The sequence below is a fragment of the Micropterus dolomieu genome, linkage group LG22 (genome assembly GCF_021292245.1).
Source record: "Micropterus dolomieu isolate WLL.071019.BEF.003 ecotype Adirondacks linkage group LG22, ASM2129224v1, whole genome shotgun sequence".
Taxonomy (NCBI): Eukaryota; Metazoa; Chordata; class Actinopteri; order Centrarchiformes; family Centrarchidae; genus Micropterus; species Micropterus dolomieu.
Genome location: NC_060171.1, coordinates 17,348,596 through 17,366,535, shown reverse-complemented (window position 1 = coordinate 17,366,535; position 17,940 = coordinate 17,348,596). Strand labels below are relative to the sequence as shown.

Genomic DNA, 17,940 nt, shown 5'->3' with positions numbered 1-17,940 from the left:
GGGGGGGGGGGGGGGGGGGTTTTTTACACATAGTAATTATTAGTATTTGATTTGAAAAAATCATTATGTAAATATTGTAAATACTTTTCTGTGTGTTTTTTATAGTCATTGTAAATGTTTGGTTTGAAAAAGCAACCATTTGTATTGCTAATTTTTCATTCCATTAAGCTTGATATGCGGTATGAAGTCATTATTCCTCTTCCTCTGTGACTCTACTTTCACTAAATGTAAGTCCCTCTTACATTTAGTGAAAATAGAGTCACAGACATCACCTGCACCCAAAAAAACAATAACATAAAATGTTATTCTAGACATTTATTATAAAATAATTTTGAACGGTCAGTAGTGTTAGACCAGTCTTGATTTTGCTCTTAGGTTAGCCTGAAAGGTTAGCAACCTCACCCCCAGTCTAACTTGAAACTAATGTTTCTTAGTTCTTCTGTATCTTTGCTTCATTGAACAATTAAGATGAAAATCGGTTCAGATATGTTCAGCTGCTTCCCTCTATGTTGTATGTAAGCTGTCAAAAACAAAACAAAATAGGGGATTTAGTGAAACCCTTGGGTGTTTACATTTGATCCAACCAGCCAGACAGCCAACAGACATGACTGTATAGCAAAACACGCATAGGGCATAATCACAGTGTCACAGCAATACTATCCCACAAAAACAGCAGATTGACTGGGGGAGGTGATTCACTCCAGACGAGCAGCCAGATGACGAATCCTTATGAGGCTACTACGCGGCCTGACACACAACATTAATCTACAAATGTAAAAATCAACCTTGTGCCAAGTCCCCACCCTTCTGAGGTTCATTTAACACTATCAGATACTTTTGCACACCCACCCTATCCGATTCACATCAGAGCAATGTGTAAACAAACAACTCTTCAATCAACTCGTCATTTGCAAACAGCGGCTATTAAAAATTCTAAAAATTATAACAGTGGACAAATTTGCTCTGTATGTTTTGCCTCATCACCAGGCAGGACTGAGAGATGATCTCATTAGATTCAAGGAAACACAGCAGATAATAAATTCCTATGCTCAAATGTAATGAAACTTTAAGTTCGGGCAGTCACTAATCAATCACAATTAGGGCTGAAACGATTCATTGATTAAAAAAATACGTCAATTTGCATAACATGTTGACGCGTCGCATTGAAGTGATTCCCTCCTAAAAAATGTTAAGTTGCAGCTAAAAGACATCGCCTTTGACCATCTAAAGTTTGGAAGTATTTGAGGCCCACAAACGTGGTGCTCTGGAAACCCATGAATTGGAAATGGTTTATCACAGGGGTACAACTGTTGTGCACTTACAGTTCCAGCAAAAGCAAAATCGAAGCATAATGATCCCTTCAAATGGTCTGTGTATTATATTATTCTATTATATAGCGCCTTTCTAGTCTTCTGACCATTCAAGGTGTTTTTACACTACGTCACATTCCCCCATTGATGGCAAAGGCTAAGGTGCCTCATCAGAACAGAAATTATCTTTCTTAACCAGGGACACTTCAACATACAGACTGGAGGAGCCAGGCAATCAAACTGCCGATTTTCCGGTAAGTGGCAACCAACGCTACCTCCTGAGCCACAGCAAAGTCAGCAAATTCTGTTTACTTTTTCTTGCCACACAAGCTTGATATATCAGTATTTTCTGTCAGCAGTAGCCCCTTAAATTGATTTTATCAATATTTCTTGTGGTCATATTATGCTCATTTTCAGGTCAATAATTTTATTTAGGGGTTGTACCAGAATGGTTTCATTTTCAAAAAACACCATATTTTTGTCATGCTGCACATTTCTCTTAATATAGAAGCTAAGAATCTCACTTCTATTTCATCTTTGTTTGGATGTAAAGTACCTAGTTAAGGTATACTAGCCAATCAAGCAGAGTACAGTGGGTCCTGACAAGCCAGTATCCAGGGCTTCGGTTCCTGAACCAGTTTCGCAAACTAGACTGGAGCAAGACGTACCACACCAGCTGCTAGGCGAGCATTATGACGCATGTTACAAAGTGACTCAAACAGGTTACAGGTTTGGTGTGGACTTTTTCACTTTGCAAACCTATTGCATGCACAAAAAAGATTTATAACACAATAAGGTCAGACAGAAAGCGTTTTGCAGGTTCAAAAACGGGAGGTGCACAGCAATGCCTTTTTTGGTTGAATTTGGAAAGAGCAGTGCGCTGTGTTTTTTTACGTTGCTAGGCAACCACCAAATCAGCTGTCCTGTCAGTCTAATCAAAGATTATAACGTCAGCGATCTGTAATCTTTGGTTTGCCGCTAAGTAATAACTGTCATATTAGCAGAAACTTGATCACAACTCACAGGTCTGTGCTAAAAACATCTGCTTTAATAAAATAGACAAATGGAGGGCGCTCGCTCTGGCATTGTTTGAGGGTAAGAGGTGCGCCGCCGCCTCCGCCAAGCAAAAGTACTTCTTAAACCACACATCGATGAACCGTTGAAATAATCTATAGAAGCTTCGAATACTAAAATCATTGTTAGCTGCAGCCCTAGTCTCCGGACAAACCAAGCAACTGTAAACTTCCGTCACCACAACTGAGTCATTTGATTGGACAATGGAAAACGATAATGACTTGTTCACTCAGAGCGCTCGTTTGAGAACGCAAGGTGAAGAAATAAATCCATGTCATAACCATTTTAAGTTTGAAGTCCAGTTCAGGGTTGACATACAGTGTTTAAATAAATCTGTGTCACAGTAATTCTTTTGAAGTCCAGTATTTTTCTGATCAGGCATTTGACAAATTGGGTCAGTTATTATTGTAAATATCATCATAACACAGCAGTAATGTGGAAATTAGCCAATTTTAAACTATGGCTCTATGATCATTATTCTAATGTGCTTTGTGTCTTTTTTAGGTTGATGACTGAATAAAATACTTAATTATAAATGAGACAAGTTTTTGTAGTTTCAAGTGAAAAAAAATTGTCTTTAGAATAATCAAATAATTAGTTGTTACATTAATTCACTAATCGAAAAAATAATCGTTAGACTAATCAGTTTTTAAAATAATCATTAGGTGCAGCCCTAATCACAATGAACTGTGAAGTGTGCAGTCTGCTGAGCATTGTGTCAGCTCAGTTCCTTTCTGACTCCTTTGCTGATTAGCTTTGAGACAGCAGCAGCATGTTGTTGACCAGTTGGATATGAGATAATCTGATGTTCAGTGCCCTCTCTACCCTCTAGGAACCGCCCAAAGTAACTGAGCAGGGAGGCAGCCGCTGCGTCCGCCCTGCAGCATAAATGTCTGGGTCATTCAGCTCGTAGCACTGTTGAGCATCCTGTCACACATGGTGCACAACGTTCATTACAGTGATGCATAGGAGTAGAGGCTGGCAGATGAACATTTACTGCAACACCGTTTATCATCTTGAGATAAAACAAACTGGTGTTGCTAGGCAAACTCAGCATGCAGCTTATGGCAGGGACGGAAAAACCCATTTAGAATCTAATCCTTCAAGATGACATTAACATACGCTGAGTTTAAGTAGCTTATATAAACGCCCTACTGCAGCAACTGTTTGGAGTCAGAGCATTTTAGTAGGAATGTTGACAAGTCTCTCGAGGATCCCTCTGTCACTGCAACTACTGCAATCGGTTTTCCTAACAAACCTGAAGCTAAATTTATCCCTGCAGCGCTGAAGTGAACACAAAATGATGAAATACATTATCAGAAAAATGCTGGAATATATAGGTTTCAAAAAATACTCAGTAGCTGTGGTTAAAGACTGAGCTAAAATACAAACCAGTGGTCGGCAGCAGAGATATGAAAGGCTTTTCTTTTTTTTTCTTTTGCTTTCCAGGTACAAGCACTTATCTTGTCTCAGGCCACAATGGGAAAAAAGGACCTTTGGTTTCCCCACAGCTAGTCTGTCACTCCTAGTTTGGAAGTTTGGCTGTGTGAGCGAGAGAGAGAGAGAGAGAGAGAGAGAGAGAGAGAGAGAGAGAGAGAGAGAGAGAGAGCACGTCTGCTACAGTCACTCTGACAGACTTGTGTTCTCCAATAAAACCCAGAGGTACTTCATACATCTCGGATGTTGCGTTGCTACAGCGACTGCTGTCTCATTTGTGCATGAAATTGTAAAATCCAACTGAAATCACAATTAGCCACCCCTTTAATTGGCACTGACATTAATAGTGCCTACAACCTAATGACTGGTGATACCCTGACTTCTCGTCTAACGCCTTGACTTTGTCCAGCCCTTTGGTTTATGATCAAAAACCTGCATAATATTAATGACATTCCCATCAGCCTGGGCTGTTTATGGTTGTTAGCAAATGTTACCATGTTAACACGCTAAACTAAGATGATAAACATTACCTGCTAAAAATCAGCATTTAAGAGGTGAGTATGTTAGCATGCTGATGTTAGCATTTAGCTTGAAGCACTACACAGCGCCTCAGTACAGTCTCACAAAGCGTGCATGGCATGCCTGTAGTGAGCACAGGACATGTAGCTTACATAACACGTACAGTAAGAATGCTTTAGCAGAAAAAACATGCAATTTAGACTTTCTGACAACTTCAGTGAGACTGTGTCACTTTTGCCAGTAAAAGAAGCTGCTTTGGAAAAATTATTTATATATATTATGCAACAAGAAAGGTCCACAAATCCAAATCTGTGGGATTTTGCATAAAAAGGCATGACACTGATAAATTAATTAATGTCATCCTTTCAGTCTCCCCCATTTATGTACTGTACCACAGGAACTACATAGTGTTCATTATAGTTTAATGAAGTAATCGCAGGCTGTTTAAAAGCTTCTGAAACCTGGAGAGGCAGCTGGGTGGAGTTTGTGCTATATGATACACGATATCAGCTCTAAACCCTTCCCTGTGTGTCCTGGTCAGTATATTTATGCAGTCAGGGGCTCTGTGGGAAGCGCCAGAATTAGCAGTGGATAGTGAAAGGTCATAGAGCAGTGGGAATAGAGATCCTGTTGACGCAATCTGTCCAATCACATTTATTTCCTTTGGCCAGAGACGAGTGCCTACGTCTAGACTCAGGAAACAAACCAAAACAACACGATCCCATGAAATACATGTGTTTATGTTATGCTTTTAGAGTTTGATGGTGGTGGTGATGGCATTTAAACCGGGTTCTTGAGAGTACTGAAGTATTTCCTTTTAAGAGGAACATGTACCACTTCAGTGTAGTCATAGAAAATCTTAACAATGACAGCAAACATATCTTTACCAGACAGAGACATTGCTTGAGTGTGTTTTACAGCTGTTTAAACACCAGTAAGCTGTGTCTGCTGCAGTATACACAGTGAAAACAGACAGTCTGAGCCTCTGGAGGAGTTGTTTTTCACAGGCCTATATGGTATGCATGTGCGTCCCAGCCCACACAGACCCACCTCATGGCTGGCTGGTTGGCATTCCTGCCTCACTCTGTAATTATGGCTCTTCTCCAGGCCTCTCGGCTCTGATCTCCCCACAGCGTCATACTCTTAAAGGGTGGGACTTGCCTCTGCCAAAGGCACACATTTTTCACCTGGCCATTTAGCCCAGGCTCTAATTTTAACAATTACACATCACTAGGTGAAAATGTGCTACGACAACAGCTGCAAAGTACAGTTGCTGTGGGGAGAGAAAAGTAGCTTCATTTACACTTTGTGTCACGTATTATGATGTTTTTCACCTTAAGATGAACTTAAAATTATGTGATATCACACCAAGTGATTTAAAGTACTGCAGTGAAGTTAAATACTTCCCTTTAAACCCTGTCTCGTGAAGAAGTTTCAACACTTTTGTTACTTAATATGTGTGAAAATTAGAGCACAATTTCGGCGCATCTGTCTGGAGCTGTTACTAGACACACGTGTCAAGTTTCTGGTCTCAGATTCGAAAGGTGTTTTCTATTCTAATTTCTCTCTAACGGCTTTTTCAAACCACACCAAAATTCCCCCTTAAACCTTCTGCAAAACCTCTCTACAGAGACAAAATAAAACCAGTTAGATGATGGATTGATTCACTTTTCTCTTTAGAAAATCCCACAACAAAGCGACATTTATCTTACCTTAAATTAGATAATCTTGTGATGTTGTGGGACTTAGTCCCAGGTGTGTTTACAGTGATGTAAAAATAAAATACTGTATAAGACTTAAGCTAAAGCCAAAGCCTGTGCAAAACCTACAAGAAATAAGCAAATATTTGACATACAATGCTTAGTCAATGAGTGTTTCGAAACAAAACTTTGTCACTGCTGTAGCAACTTGTTGACGTAAACGGATGAACAATCAAAATACATAATCAGTATGTGAAAGGAAATCTCACAGAATTGCAGACAATCTACTCCATTCATGCAGCTGGGGGCACATGACATGCCTGCAGCAGAAGGATTAGCACGATCAGCTGAGAGCTACTCAATACCACATTGTTCCTCAGTGCTCACTGCTTGTTTTTGCTCCAACTCTCCTTGCAGCTTATCAGAGGAGGACAGGACCAAGCCCCCAATCCCCCCCTCCACGCCTGCCAAACTTCAATCACTTAAAGAACACTTCCCACCGTAAACTGGTAAGAAGCCACTACGGTGGTACGTAAATGTCAAAGCCTTTTGTGGTACTTTTTCAGACTCTTCATTGTTCCAAATAAAGCTTGAGGTGCTTTTTGTAAAAACCCTCATGTTCAGGACAAATAAACAACAGCAATTAAGAAAATCAGCTTTGGGCTTGAGATTACTGCGCACACTGCTGCCTTTGTTCGCAGGTCACATCTGTATTTGGGTGACAAAAGGCAGCCTTGCTGCTGTGTGAATGCATCAGAAAAGGGTGAGTGCCAGCCTGAACTCATCCTCTATTCAGGTCCTCATTGTCTCTGCGTCGCACTGATAACAAACAGCACCCACTGCGCAGACATATCTCATCTACTCCATCAAAGGCCGATGTGGAAGTCTGGGCAACAAACAGGCAGGTCCCCGTCAAAACAAGGAAACATGCTATTGCATGGATTTGTGTTGGTGGTTCGTGGGTAACTTCTCTGCTCGAACAACATTAAAGCAAAACTGTTTACCATGTAGTAACACCAGCCTCTGAGAGTTTTAATGCAACAGTCTGACATTTTAGGAAAAAATACATATTTGTTTTCATGCCAAAAGTTAGATGAGATGACTGATACCCTACATACCCATATGTCTGTATGATAAATATGTAGCAGGTAGCCAGCAGCCGGTTAGCTTAGCTTAGCATAAAGACTGATCCGGGCAAAGAAATAGTCCAGCACCTGAAGCCCCGTAAAATTTGTACGGATTAAACACATTATATTAGTAGCTTTAGACAGAGCCATGCTAGTTGTTTCCCCCTTTGTCCAGTCTTTGTGCTAAGCTAAGCTAAGCTAAGCTAAGCTAAAAGACTGCTGCTCCAGCTACATATTTACCATATACACATGAGAGTGGCATCAATCTCTCTACAAAAATGGGAATAAGTATATCTCCCAAGATGTCAAACTTCCTTTAACATCTGCTGGTTTTCTATATGTGGAATAAATGTTTATTACTACAGTAACATGTCACTGGGCAGTTATTCCTGTAAATTTTCTGGCATGAGTTCACAAAAAAAATGCTACAGAAGTGAAAATCCCTGCATGGCTTAATGAACCAAGTACTAAAGTTACCTTCTGTATACCAAAATAGCAAAATATACATATCACAGCAAATACATATCCCTAAACAGCCATTGTACATTCACCACTTTGCGCAGAAAGCACTTTGAATGTACCTTTAAACCTCAAACAGCCACATCAGCAGCATCTTGCCTTTGAGAGGGGATTTAACAAAGAAGAGACATTTAACCCATATCTGGCCTCTTCGCTGCTGAAACTGCTGTTATGGAGATTAAAAAAGCTCCAAGATCTGCTCACCTGGCCACAAATGAAATGGCCTGTGCTTGGAACAAAGGGAAATGATGTGTGGCAGAAGAGTGCACGTACATCCTGTGTTGACTCAAACTATGCAAACATTGCACCTGATGGCGATGAACAAACACGTTCATGGTTGACTTTCTGCTGTACCAGTTTTAGTTGCCTTCAGTGTGCTGCAGCAGATAGATTTTTAATTCCCAGTGTGATAATTATCTGTTTCTGTCAGTAATGTGTTGAGTAATTTCATTCAGCCAAAGATTCTCAAACCTTCCTTCAGCAGTAACTTTTGACTTTTACTTTGTTTTCCCAACATATTAGGTACAATCTGGATTTTTTAACACATTTTGTTATAGTTTTATGAATACGACTCACCTATATAGAGTGATGAGTCTTTCTTCTTCACGTGATCATCAATATAGGACACCCCCAGGGGCTGCACCGGTGTGGCTCCGATCCCCAGCAGGACCTGGGCTCCAATCAGCAGCAGATACATCATGTTGGTGTTGGCCTTGTTGGCGCACAATGTGTCCTCAGACAGCTGGGCGTCCACGCTGCTGGTGTTAGAGCAAACATCCCGACCCATGTCAGTCCTCCACGTTTCCCCTATCTCATACTGATTTGTTAGAAACTCAGGCAGAGCTGATAGAAGGGCACCGAGCGCCATGACGATGCCCCCGCAGCCGATCAGACGGGGCCGATGTGCTTTGGCCCCAAAGTAGCTCACAAACAGGATCAGTGCCAGGTTGCCTATTTCGAAGCTGCTGGCTATCACTCCTACGTCAGCACTTTGCAGGTTGAACCGCCGCTCCAGGGTGGTCAGGACACTCACCTGAAAACAAAAGTGGGACACCAAATCAAACCAGAGTCATGGGAATGATGCTGAATGAAGCACAAATTTAGCATTAATACAAAACCAGGGATGTGAGAATCTAATGTCACCCACCATCTGTGGCATAAGATTAAGATCCAATCATAATGTGGGCAGTTTGGAGATAACACTTGATGATACCAGGTCTAAATGCAAAGGCCAATATCCAGACACAGACCACATATTAATACCAGGTGTACATGGGGTTTTGGACATGCTCTTGGAGAAATCATGTGTGTTTTCATCATCAGTCCTGCTGTTTTAAACTGCAACTTTCCTTTGGAAACTAACTACCAAGCTGTTCAGATGTTCCACACCGTGGCTCCTCCCTGGAAACAGGCCTCTGTTTCTGATTAGCCGGGCACAGCAACATTTACTCATCACAAGCTTCTCTCTGTTTCACCAGCTGCCCTCCACACAAGAGTCAGAGCCTACCAGTAACTTCCAGCTGAAGCAAACGCAGCCAAACAGTTGTTTGGTTTTTTGTTTGTTAACTGTAGTCGTCAGCGGTCAGCAATTAAATAATGTAAAGACAATATCTCTTTTCAGGCATCGAGTACATGAACTTTGTTAGACACCAAGTTCATCATGATGTTTGAAAGTAAAGACTTTGTGATGAATCTGCAGTGTTAGGATGCGTGATGTTGCTTGTGATATGTGGGAACAGTCTCTCTGTGCCATGTGAACCACGCTGTCACATTTAAACAGTTCTCAAGCTATTTTCAGATCGGTCCCAAACTGTCCTTGAAAGGGCATCACAATTTTCCATTTCCCTACTGGCTCTGTTAAAGAGTTTTGAATGAGCCCTTGCCAAAAGGGTTTTGCCAACACAAACATCCCATTCTCAATATAGTGATTTTGCTGTCAGATGAATCAACTTGTGGTTTTGTTGTTGGAAAATGTTCCCATCAAATGCTTAATTATACCAATTTAATGTACACAGTTGCTTTGGATTGTATCAGAATGTGTTTTAACTAGGAAGTGTTCTGGGGCCAAATGAGAAATTCAACAATCAAAAGTCTCTTTTTTCTCATGCAACTACATTTGAACTTAACCTTTAATTTGGCAGCAAGTATTGTAATTTCCTACATATAAAACCTCATTAGTAACAGAGGTCCTTCTGTTGGAAGAATGTAGATAAAACACTGTTCATGCTTTCAAAACCACATTTAAAACATCATCGAGCACCACAATGTTCTCGAATATATGTTGTCTTCCCAGTGTCTTCTTCGTCTCTTAAACAGCCATATAGAGTATAACACATATCTATATACAAAATATGTAGATATGCATAATGAACAGGACAGTTGTTTTATGTTTTTGCTAGCTGACTTTTTTTTTCTATAATGAAGGAGAGAAGTACCCTTAAGTATCTGTTACAGCTGTGATTAAATTATTAAATTAGGATCTGTTTCTAAAAATGCTGTCCAAACATCTGTCAACCTGATTACACCCTTTGCTTTTACCACTGTTCTCTATACTCTGTCCCTTGAGACAAGATATCGAGCAATAGAGAAGATTGTCCTTCCCTGCAAAAACTAACACTTAATAGCCTGTTTGCTTTGTCATTACAATTTCTAAACAAAGCCGTCCTCTGTGGCTTTTTAGGAAGCAGAATTGACAGCAGGTTGTTCTTGCAGCTGCTCTGAACACAACTGCAGCGACTCCTTCACTACACATCAAAGCATGGGGAGGATGATTGTTGGGAGTTGTTCGCGCCACAGTCCTTTGGTGAGTTGAGCGGAAAAGAAAACTTAAGCATGACTCATAACCTCTCTGCCCCTTGGGTGACTCTTTCCCACAAATACAAACATACTGGACGGGCTGCATTTTCGCCTGGCTAGCTGTGCCTGGCCGGGACATAATCACAATGTTGTCTCATTCAGTTTTTACAAATCAACAACCTGTTGACGCTGTAGATTTAGCTCTACACAGTCAGTAACACTGCAAGAAAGTACAGCAGAGCGAGCAAAGCCATCATCCAATGCAAACCCATCCCTCGCCTGAGCGAGCTGCGTGACAGCTTCTGCTCTCGGCTCAGCAGTGGAAACACTCTGGGTGAATTAAGCCAGGTTCAACATGTTTGTCCACTTTCACTCGGACTCAAACAGGCAACCTTCCAGGAGGATTAAACCCAGAATAATATCGGAAAAATCGAGTGGATGGCGTACTGGTCAGTGGTCTCAGCCACATTTTCTCAGACTGTGGAAATGTTTGTCAGTTGCATGGCAACAAAACAAACCTCGTCACGCTGTGTGACATCCCATCACCTAAAAGAAGAACGAGTCTTGTCTGAGCACAAGGAATCCCAACTTCCACAGACTTTCTTTCCCCCCAGGATGTACTGACAGCGTCTGTATTATCAGCCAGCAGGGAAAAAAGCAGCTCAATGCTGACATTCACATTCGGCACATTAAGGTTTAGCAGTGACGTGAAAGTGCTGAAATAGTGCTATTTATGAAGGCATAGCAGCTGTTTCTAACTGAAACCTCAGCTATTTCGAATCATTCCCTCTCGGTTTTATGGGGTGTAACCTACTGGAGGTTGTCTAAAGGTACTTTAACTGCTCTGAATAAGCTATTTTAAAGAGTTGTTTGATTGATGTCTGAAAGTAGCTACATCTAGTAGCCTATTAGCCATCTGTATATAGCATATGTCATACTACTTCTATTCTTATTTTTTGAGCACATGAGCAAAGTTCACAGATTTGTTTTGTTTTTGTTCATGCATGTGTGTGCCAGAAAAATGTCCCACATGCTGCAGATTTTTTTTAAACTACCTATTTATTGATCATTTATACCAAATTGCAGACTGTTTGTATTTAAAAGGATTTTTTTAACTTTTAACACTTTCTCGAGGGCACCTGACGTCAGCTACTCTGTTAATGGCTACACCTGCACTCAATTTAATGAAAAAGACCCAAGACTGTCACACCAACAATAAATTACCTGGATGATGTATGTTTTTGTTTATATCTGTATTTTAACCTGAAATAAAACTGAATAATTTGACATCTCAGCTTAAATTCAATAAATTAATAAATTAAATGAGGGAAAAAAGCGACATCTGAACAAATACATGCATTTTATTTTAACACAGCTTTTAATGATGATATTTAATACAGTTTGAAAATATTCTGTTGAATAATTTGGGCTTTTCCTTCTGTGACGGACCACCGTAACTACGGTTGAGTATGTGCTGTGACTGCCATACCAACGAGCCTGGCTCTTTGGCGTTGCGGTCAAGTTGCATGTTTGGTACCCTGTAGACCTGGGTTTGAATCTGGGTGGGGTGACTGCTCTTGCCTTTCCGTCACACCTTCCTTCCAACACTCACAACCACAGTTTGACAGGTTTACTCAGCTGAGACAAACACAGTTCAGGTTCACATGTTGGTTACACTTTGCAGCTCAAGCTCTGAAGCGTCAGATTTGGTTCTTATTAGGGAGGTGTTACTACAACCAACAGAGCTTAGACCCTCAGGTGCTGCATACACAGAAGCTACAATATATCATATATCACAGTAAACTGAGCACCTCTGAGTTTTAGACTTCAGGTCAGACATAAAAGACACTTGAAGACATCACATTGGGCTCTGGGAAGTAGAGGCTGGCATTGTCATTATCTTTTTTTTTTCATTTATAGACAAAACAATTAATGGAAATAATGGTCAGATTAACCAATAATGTAAAAAACCATTAGTTGCAGGCAGCCCTTCTGTCCATTGGACCAAGTAACCAACTGCTGAAAACAGCCGTAATAATGAAATTATTTACGTCTGACTTAAATGTTTGTTAACAATAGGTCATTATATCACTCCTATCACTTACACAAAAACTGTAAAAATAGCAAAGGGAATTTCTGAGAACTGATAAAACCCCAAAATAAATTAGGGGACAAAGAAATCATACTCAAATCTGTATGTCTGTGGTATTTGCCTAGGTGTGGGTTGACTTTCGGTTCACTTGCAGCCAGGCTGTTAAGTCGGGACACCAAGCATGAAGTGTCTTCTACTGTAAGCGGCTCACAGAAAGCAAGGGGACCATGATAGTTGAGTTCTGCACCTTCAATGCCAGCAAACGCTCTTAAGTCCTGTCATCCAATCAGAGAAAGTAGCTCATGCAGGTCAACACCAGTTCACCAGATCCTCACTGGCACCAAATGTCCTGCCCCTGTAAATGAGCTCTGGTGTGTTGATGAAACAGAAGCAGGGCAGAAAGCCTCATGTGTTTGTGCAAGTAACTGATTCCAAACATCACCTGAAGGTTTAGTGTGTGGACAGCTGTCCAAACTGATGTGCCATAAAAACAAAAGCAGAACAACTGCATTGTCTGGTTTTTTTTATACCAAAAATAGATAATAAAGAGGAAGACTTTCGTCAGTAACGGACTCTGAGTTGCTCTGTCGCTGCTCTGAGCTGCAGGATGCCTGATGCTCAGCAGGTCCACTAACAGAGCAGATAAGATGTTCCACTCCAAATATGGCCAAGGCATTTGGGGGTTTAGTCTATTAATTGCGACTGAGCTAAAGAAACAGTGTGATTGCTGGAGAATGCACATTGCTAATGTCAAAACTAAATGTTCAGCGGTTGCCTGAGGCTGTGGAGCTCCTCTGGGACGCTTTGAGGAACATTCTGGAGCACTTCTGAGAGCTTTGTCCCACAAATTCACTGCAACACATCATACACTTTTTGAGGTTGTGTAAGACGTCATGCATGGAACCTTTTTTATAGCCTATATACTGATCTGATTTGTTAACAGTGCCTGTGATAGTAAAAGGTTCAGTAACACTAAAAAAGACAGGAAATAAGAGGGATGGGAGGGCAAAAAAAACAGCCAATTGCTGCTTTCTTTAACAGATAAGACTATTATCATTACTACTAACCAGAGCTTTAAGGTCCCCCTGTGGTTGCATTGGATGATTAAAATAGGATTTGAATTGTGACACACTAAAGATAAATTAGACATAATAGTAAACAAGCAACAGGATATTTTCCCACAACTATAACAAACAAGCAACATTTGAAATCTGTCCTGCAGGCTGTACTTTACAGGAGATAGATTTTTATGGCCTGTCTTACCCCTGCTGCTCGTTATTTAGTCCCATGCATGTAAAAACAGTAAAACCACCAAAATGCAGTTCACAGTGCAGTTCTCAGTTCACAGTGTGTGAGTCCTGCATGAGCTCGTGTTGTGTTGCACTAACTCACCAGGTATGCTCCGACGGTGCCCTGTGCCAACATGAGGGCGCATTCCGATATCAAAAATATCTTGATATTTGAGAAGCATGAGGAGTTTTTGCGGAGGCCGTCTCCCTCCAGCATGTCAACACCGCTCCGGTCAGAGTCCCGGTGCTTCTTCACCTGCATCCTCTCCTTAATTCCCCGCACACGGCACTGCGAGAGACCGAAACACACACACACAAACACGCACACTCACACGAGGATGACCGCAGGAAGACACTGGCTGGTGCAGTGTTTCGGTTTTCGCGAAGACTACATTCGCGGTGCTCCCTGTCGCTGTTTTAGTGATTTCTCTTCATACATCTGGAAAGCTAAGAAACACACATCCAAACTCCGCGGGGCTCTGCCGGTGTTCTGCGCCTAAACATCGCCTCCTTGTCGACGCGCAAGAACATGTGAACTCCGTGAAGGTGTTTGCAAAGGCACAAGTGAAACACGGGTGCGCATGCTTCCGTCGCGGGTTTTGTGTGGGTTTCAGCTTAAGTCTCTGGTGACAGACTTCTTCTCCTTCTTCTTTTCCTCCTCTAACTCCTGCTGCTCCGGACTGCCATGGTCCTTCACGCACAATGACTGCTCCGCTCCGTTGTGTCTGCGCTCCCGCCTCTCTATCTCTACTACTCTCCTCCTCTGTAAGCACACGCACGGCCCTAGGGGCGCTGTGCAGCTGCATCACAATTCTGCTCAACTTGCCTCTGACTTGAAAAATCACTACTACAGTAGTCCTGTGGGGCCCCGCGTCTGTGTGTGGTACCTCACAGCGAGTGTAAAGTGAGTCACATTTTCTGACAGGGATTATGTCTGTGGTGCTGTTTGGGAATTTTGTGGAGTCTCAGAGCTGCAATGGAGGATTATTTTAGAGCTGAAACTACCCGAGGCTAGTCCATAAATCCACCAGTCAATCAACAGAAAACTATTTGGCAACTACTGTAATAGTCCATTAATCGGGTAAGTAATTTATCAAGGAAATACGACAAGCATTCTCTTGTTCATGCTTCTCCAATGAAATAATTTGCAGCTTTCCTGTGTTTTATGCATTGTAAACTGAATATCTTTGGATTTTAGAGGGTTGTTCAGAAAAAATTAACCATTTTATGGCTTCTCTTTGGGGTCCAGGACATTGTGATGGGCACTATCCAGCAAACATTTCACTGTTGCAATAATACTTCAGTCATGAAATACTGCATTAGCCTGTTCCTGCTCCGGTTGACACCCTGGAAATGAAATTAAATGAAAAGTCTTTCTTTATGAGTCAAACATTATGACATAGGAGAATCACTTGTGTGACTTGTTGTGTAATGCATTACGTTAGCTTGGCCACGCCAGCCTAAAGTTGCATAAACAGGTATCTATAACACTGTTAGGGTATGAATTTATAGTGAAAAACATTTTTAAAAGTCTGGTTCTGTGGTTTAGGTAAAACTTGACATAATTTCAACCTGTTTGACATGAGAGGGTGTGCATTAGACCTGCCATCAACCCCGATGTCGATGAAATGTTTTCTCAATCAATCATTTGGTCTATAAAATGTCAGCAAAATGTGCAAATATAGAGCTTCAGATGTTTGGTTTCATTCGACCAACAGTCCAAAACACAAAGACGTCCAATTTACTATTGTAGATAAAGACAAAAGAAAACCTGATGACCTTGTTACGTTATCAATACTCTTGATGGTTCTGGGGTCAGTGGACCTCTAACTTTCTGAAACAAGCTACACTTCAGGTTTGTTAGTCTGCCTGCTTCCCCCTTTTTCCAGTCTTTATGCTAAGCTGAACAGCTGCTGGCTGTAGCTTCCTTTTTACCATACAGACATGAGAGCTGTATCAAACTTCTGATCTAACTTTTTGCAAGAAAGTGAATGAGTGTACTTTAAACAACAAATCAATTATCAAAAGAGTTGCAGATTAAATATTTCACTCTACTAATCGATTAAATCGACTAATCATTGCGTCTCTTGCTCTTTATGAAAAGCTTTTGTGAAGTTATAGCAGATGCTGTGATGTTTGCACAGTATGTTTCCAACATTTATTTTTGGATTATCATGTTGTCAGCATGTCTGGGATGAGGTATGTGGCTATGAAGTAATGAAACCCCATAATGTGATGATGATGGGGTGGGACTTACAAGATGATTAACACATGTTGTGTAAAGGCTGTGAGGGTTTTCCACACCGCTGCTTGCTCAGTTTTGGATACAGCAGCAGCAGCATGAGGACATGTAAAGGTCAAGGAGATGAGCTGGTAATTGATGAACAGTGAAACGTGTTTTTGAAGTGAACATTTAAAAAATGGTCAAAACACCAAAGTGACATGGAAGTTTATTTATAGGACTATTATGAGATTTAGCAGATATTTTGGATTAGTGCTAGTAGAGCTGAATTGATTTGTTAAAGGGCATAGGTTTTGTTTCAACATTGGAGGCGAGGTGTATTAAGCGGGGGATCTGAGTGTCTACCCCCACAACATTTTAAGCATTAAACACTTAATTTCCGGCATTCTGGTGAAATTTTCTGCACCAATTTTTACATTTTGTGCATCAATTTATGGTGGAAATGTCTTTATTTCAACCCAGCACACATTCAGGCGACAATTAAAAATACAATAATAATAACACCAATATAATAACAGAATTGAATGCAGTAAGGCTCTCAGGTATTCTGTATTGCTTTCAAATGTTTTCTCCTGTAGTTCAACTCTTCTCATTTAATATCATCCCTGCTGAGTCAACACATGTAGGTATGATTTAGTCTTCCCTCCTTTGTGTCTTTAATGTCTTTTGTTTGGGGAAGTAATCTCTTTAAATCTGCTCACTGAAAACACTTCCTATCAGGAATAAATCTTACAACAAATCCACACAAATGTTAACTTCATCACCGCACTGGCCACAGAGCCACCAGTCAAAGGAAAGACGCCACACTGCAGTCATCCAAGCAGGGTTGAATCAAGGGCAACTGGAGTTGGTTGCCCTTGATTCAAACCTGCTTGGATAACTACAATCTGGATGACTGAATCTTCACAGACACCACATCAAACCTTATACAAAACGGTAGATTGCCAGGAAATACTAAAATATGCACATATGACTTTAAGCAACCTATTATTTGACTTTATTCACAAAATATTATAACATTTAATAAAAATATTATATTATGACTTAAGTCTCGAAATCTCTTTTTTTTTTCTAGAAGTAATCCCAATACCCCAATAGTTTACAGACTACAATAACAGTCTTTTCTCTCGCTAATTTGCAGCTGACTGTTAACCGTTACACCAAATACATTGACAATGACGGACAACAGTGGTTAATTTTATCGCACATTTTTGATCAAAATTATTGCTAGGGACAATTCATCAGTCATTATATATTGGTAGGGACATGTAATTCTGCACCCTTGGATTAGATGATTAACTGGTTAGTCATTTGACAGAATATCAATTGGCAACTGTTGTCATTTTAAAAGCAAAAATGCTAAATATTTCCCTATAGTTCCAGCTTCTCCAGTATAAGAGTTGGTCAGACAAAAGAGACAAAGAAGACCTCAAATTGGATGTTTTACTATTTTCTGACATTTTTTAGACCAATAAATTAATCTTTATTGTTTGACCTGTAAATTGAGAAACTTAAGTTTCAACATACAGTTAAGACTATATCTTTACAGCGCAAGATAAATCTATTATCATCTCTGTTCAGTTATGTTAAGATACACTCTTGTAGTTAAACCAGAGGGACTGAAACCAGCTATGTCTCATTTCCTTAGAGCAACAGAAGAACACAATCATAATCAAAACTATTAATGATCGCTGCATGATTAAAAAGTCGACTGTGATTCAAGGCAGCCCCCTCATTCTCATACTAAGTTTTGGCAGGTGTCCAAAGCAAAAATCATCATCAATCGTAGACGTTCCCTCACTTTCGACCAGCACACTCCTACACAGAAATCCGTC

General features: G+C 40.6%; 1 protein-coding gene across 2 annotated transcripts in view; it reads right to left on the bottom strand.

The window, feature by feature from the left end:
* slco3a1a (solute carrier organic anion transporter family member 3A1a) overlaps positions 1–17,940 on the bottom strand; it is a 52,265-nt gene that overhangs the window by 20,684 nt on the left and 13,641 nt on the right. The window contains exons 1-2 of one of the 2 annotated variants that reach the window (XM_046037930.1): positions 13,967–14,606; positions 8,263–8,719 (exon numbers count right to left, since the gene is read on the bottom strand). In XM_046037930.1, the coding sequence (XP_045893886.1) occupies positions 8,263–8,719; positions 13,967–14,125 (616 nt within the window). In that variant the 5' untranslated portion in view covers positions 14,126–14,606. Of the gene's footprint in view, positions 1–8,262; positions 8,720–13,966; positions 14,607–17,940 lie in introns of those variants that run through there. The other variant, XM_046037931.1, reaches the window with a different exon arrangement.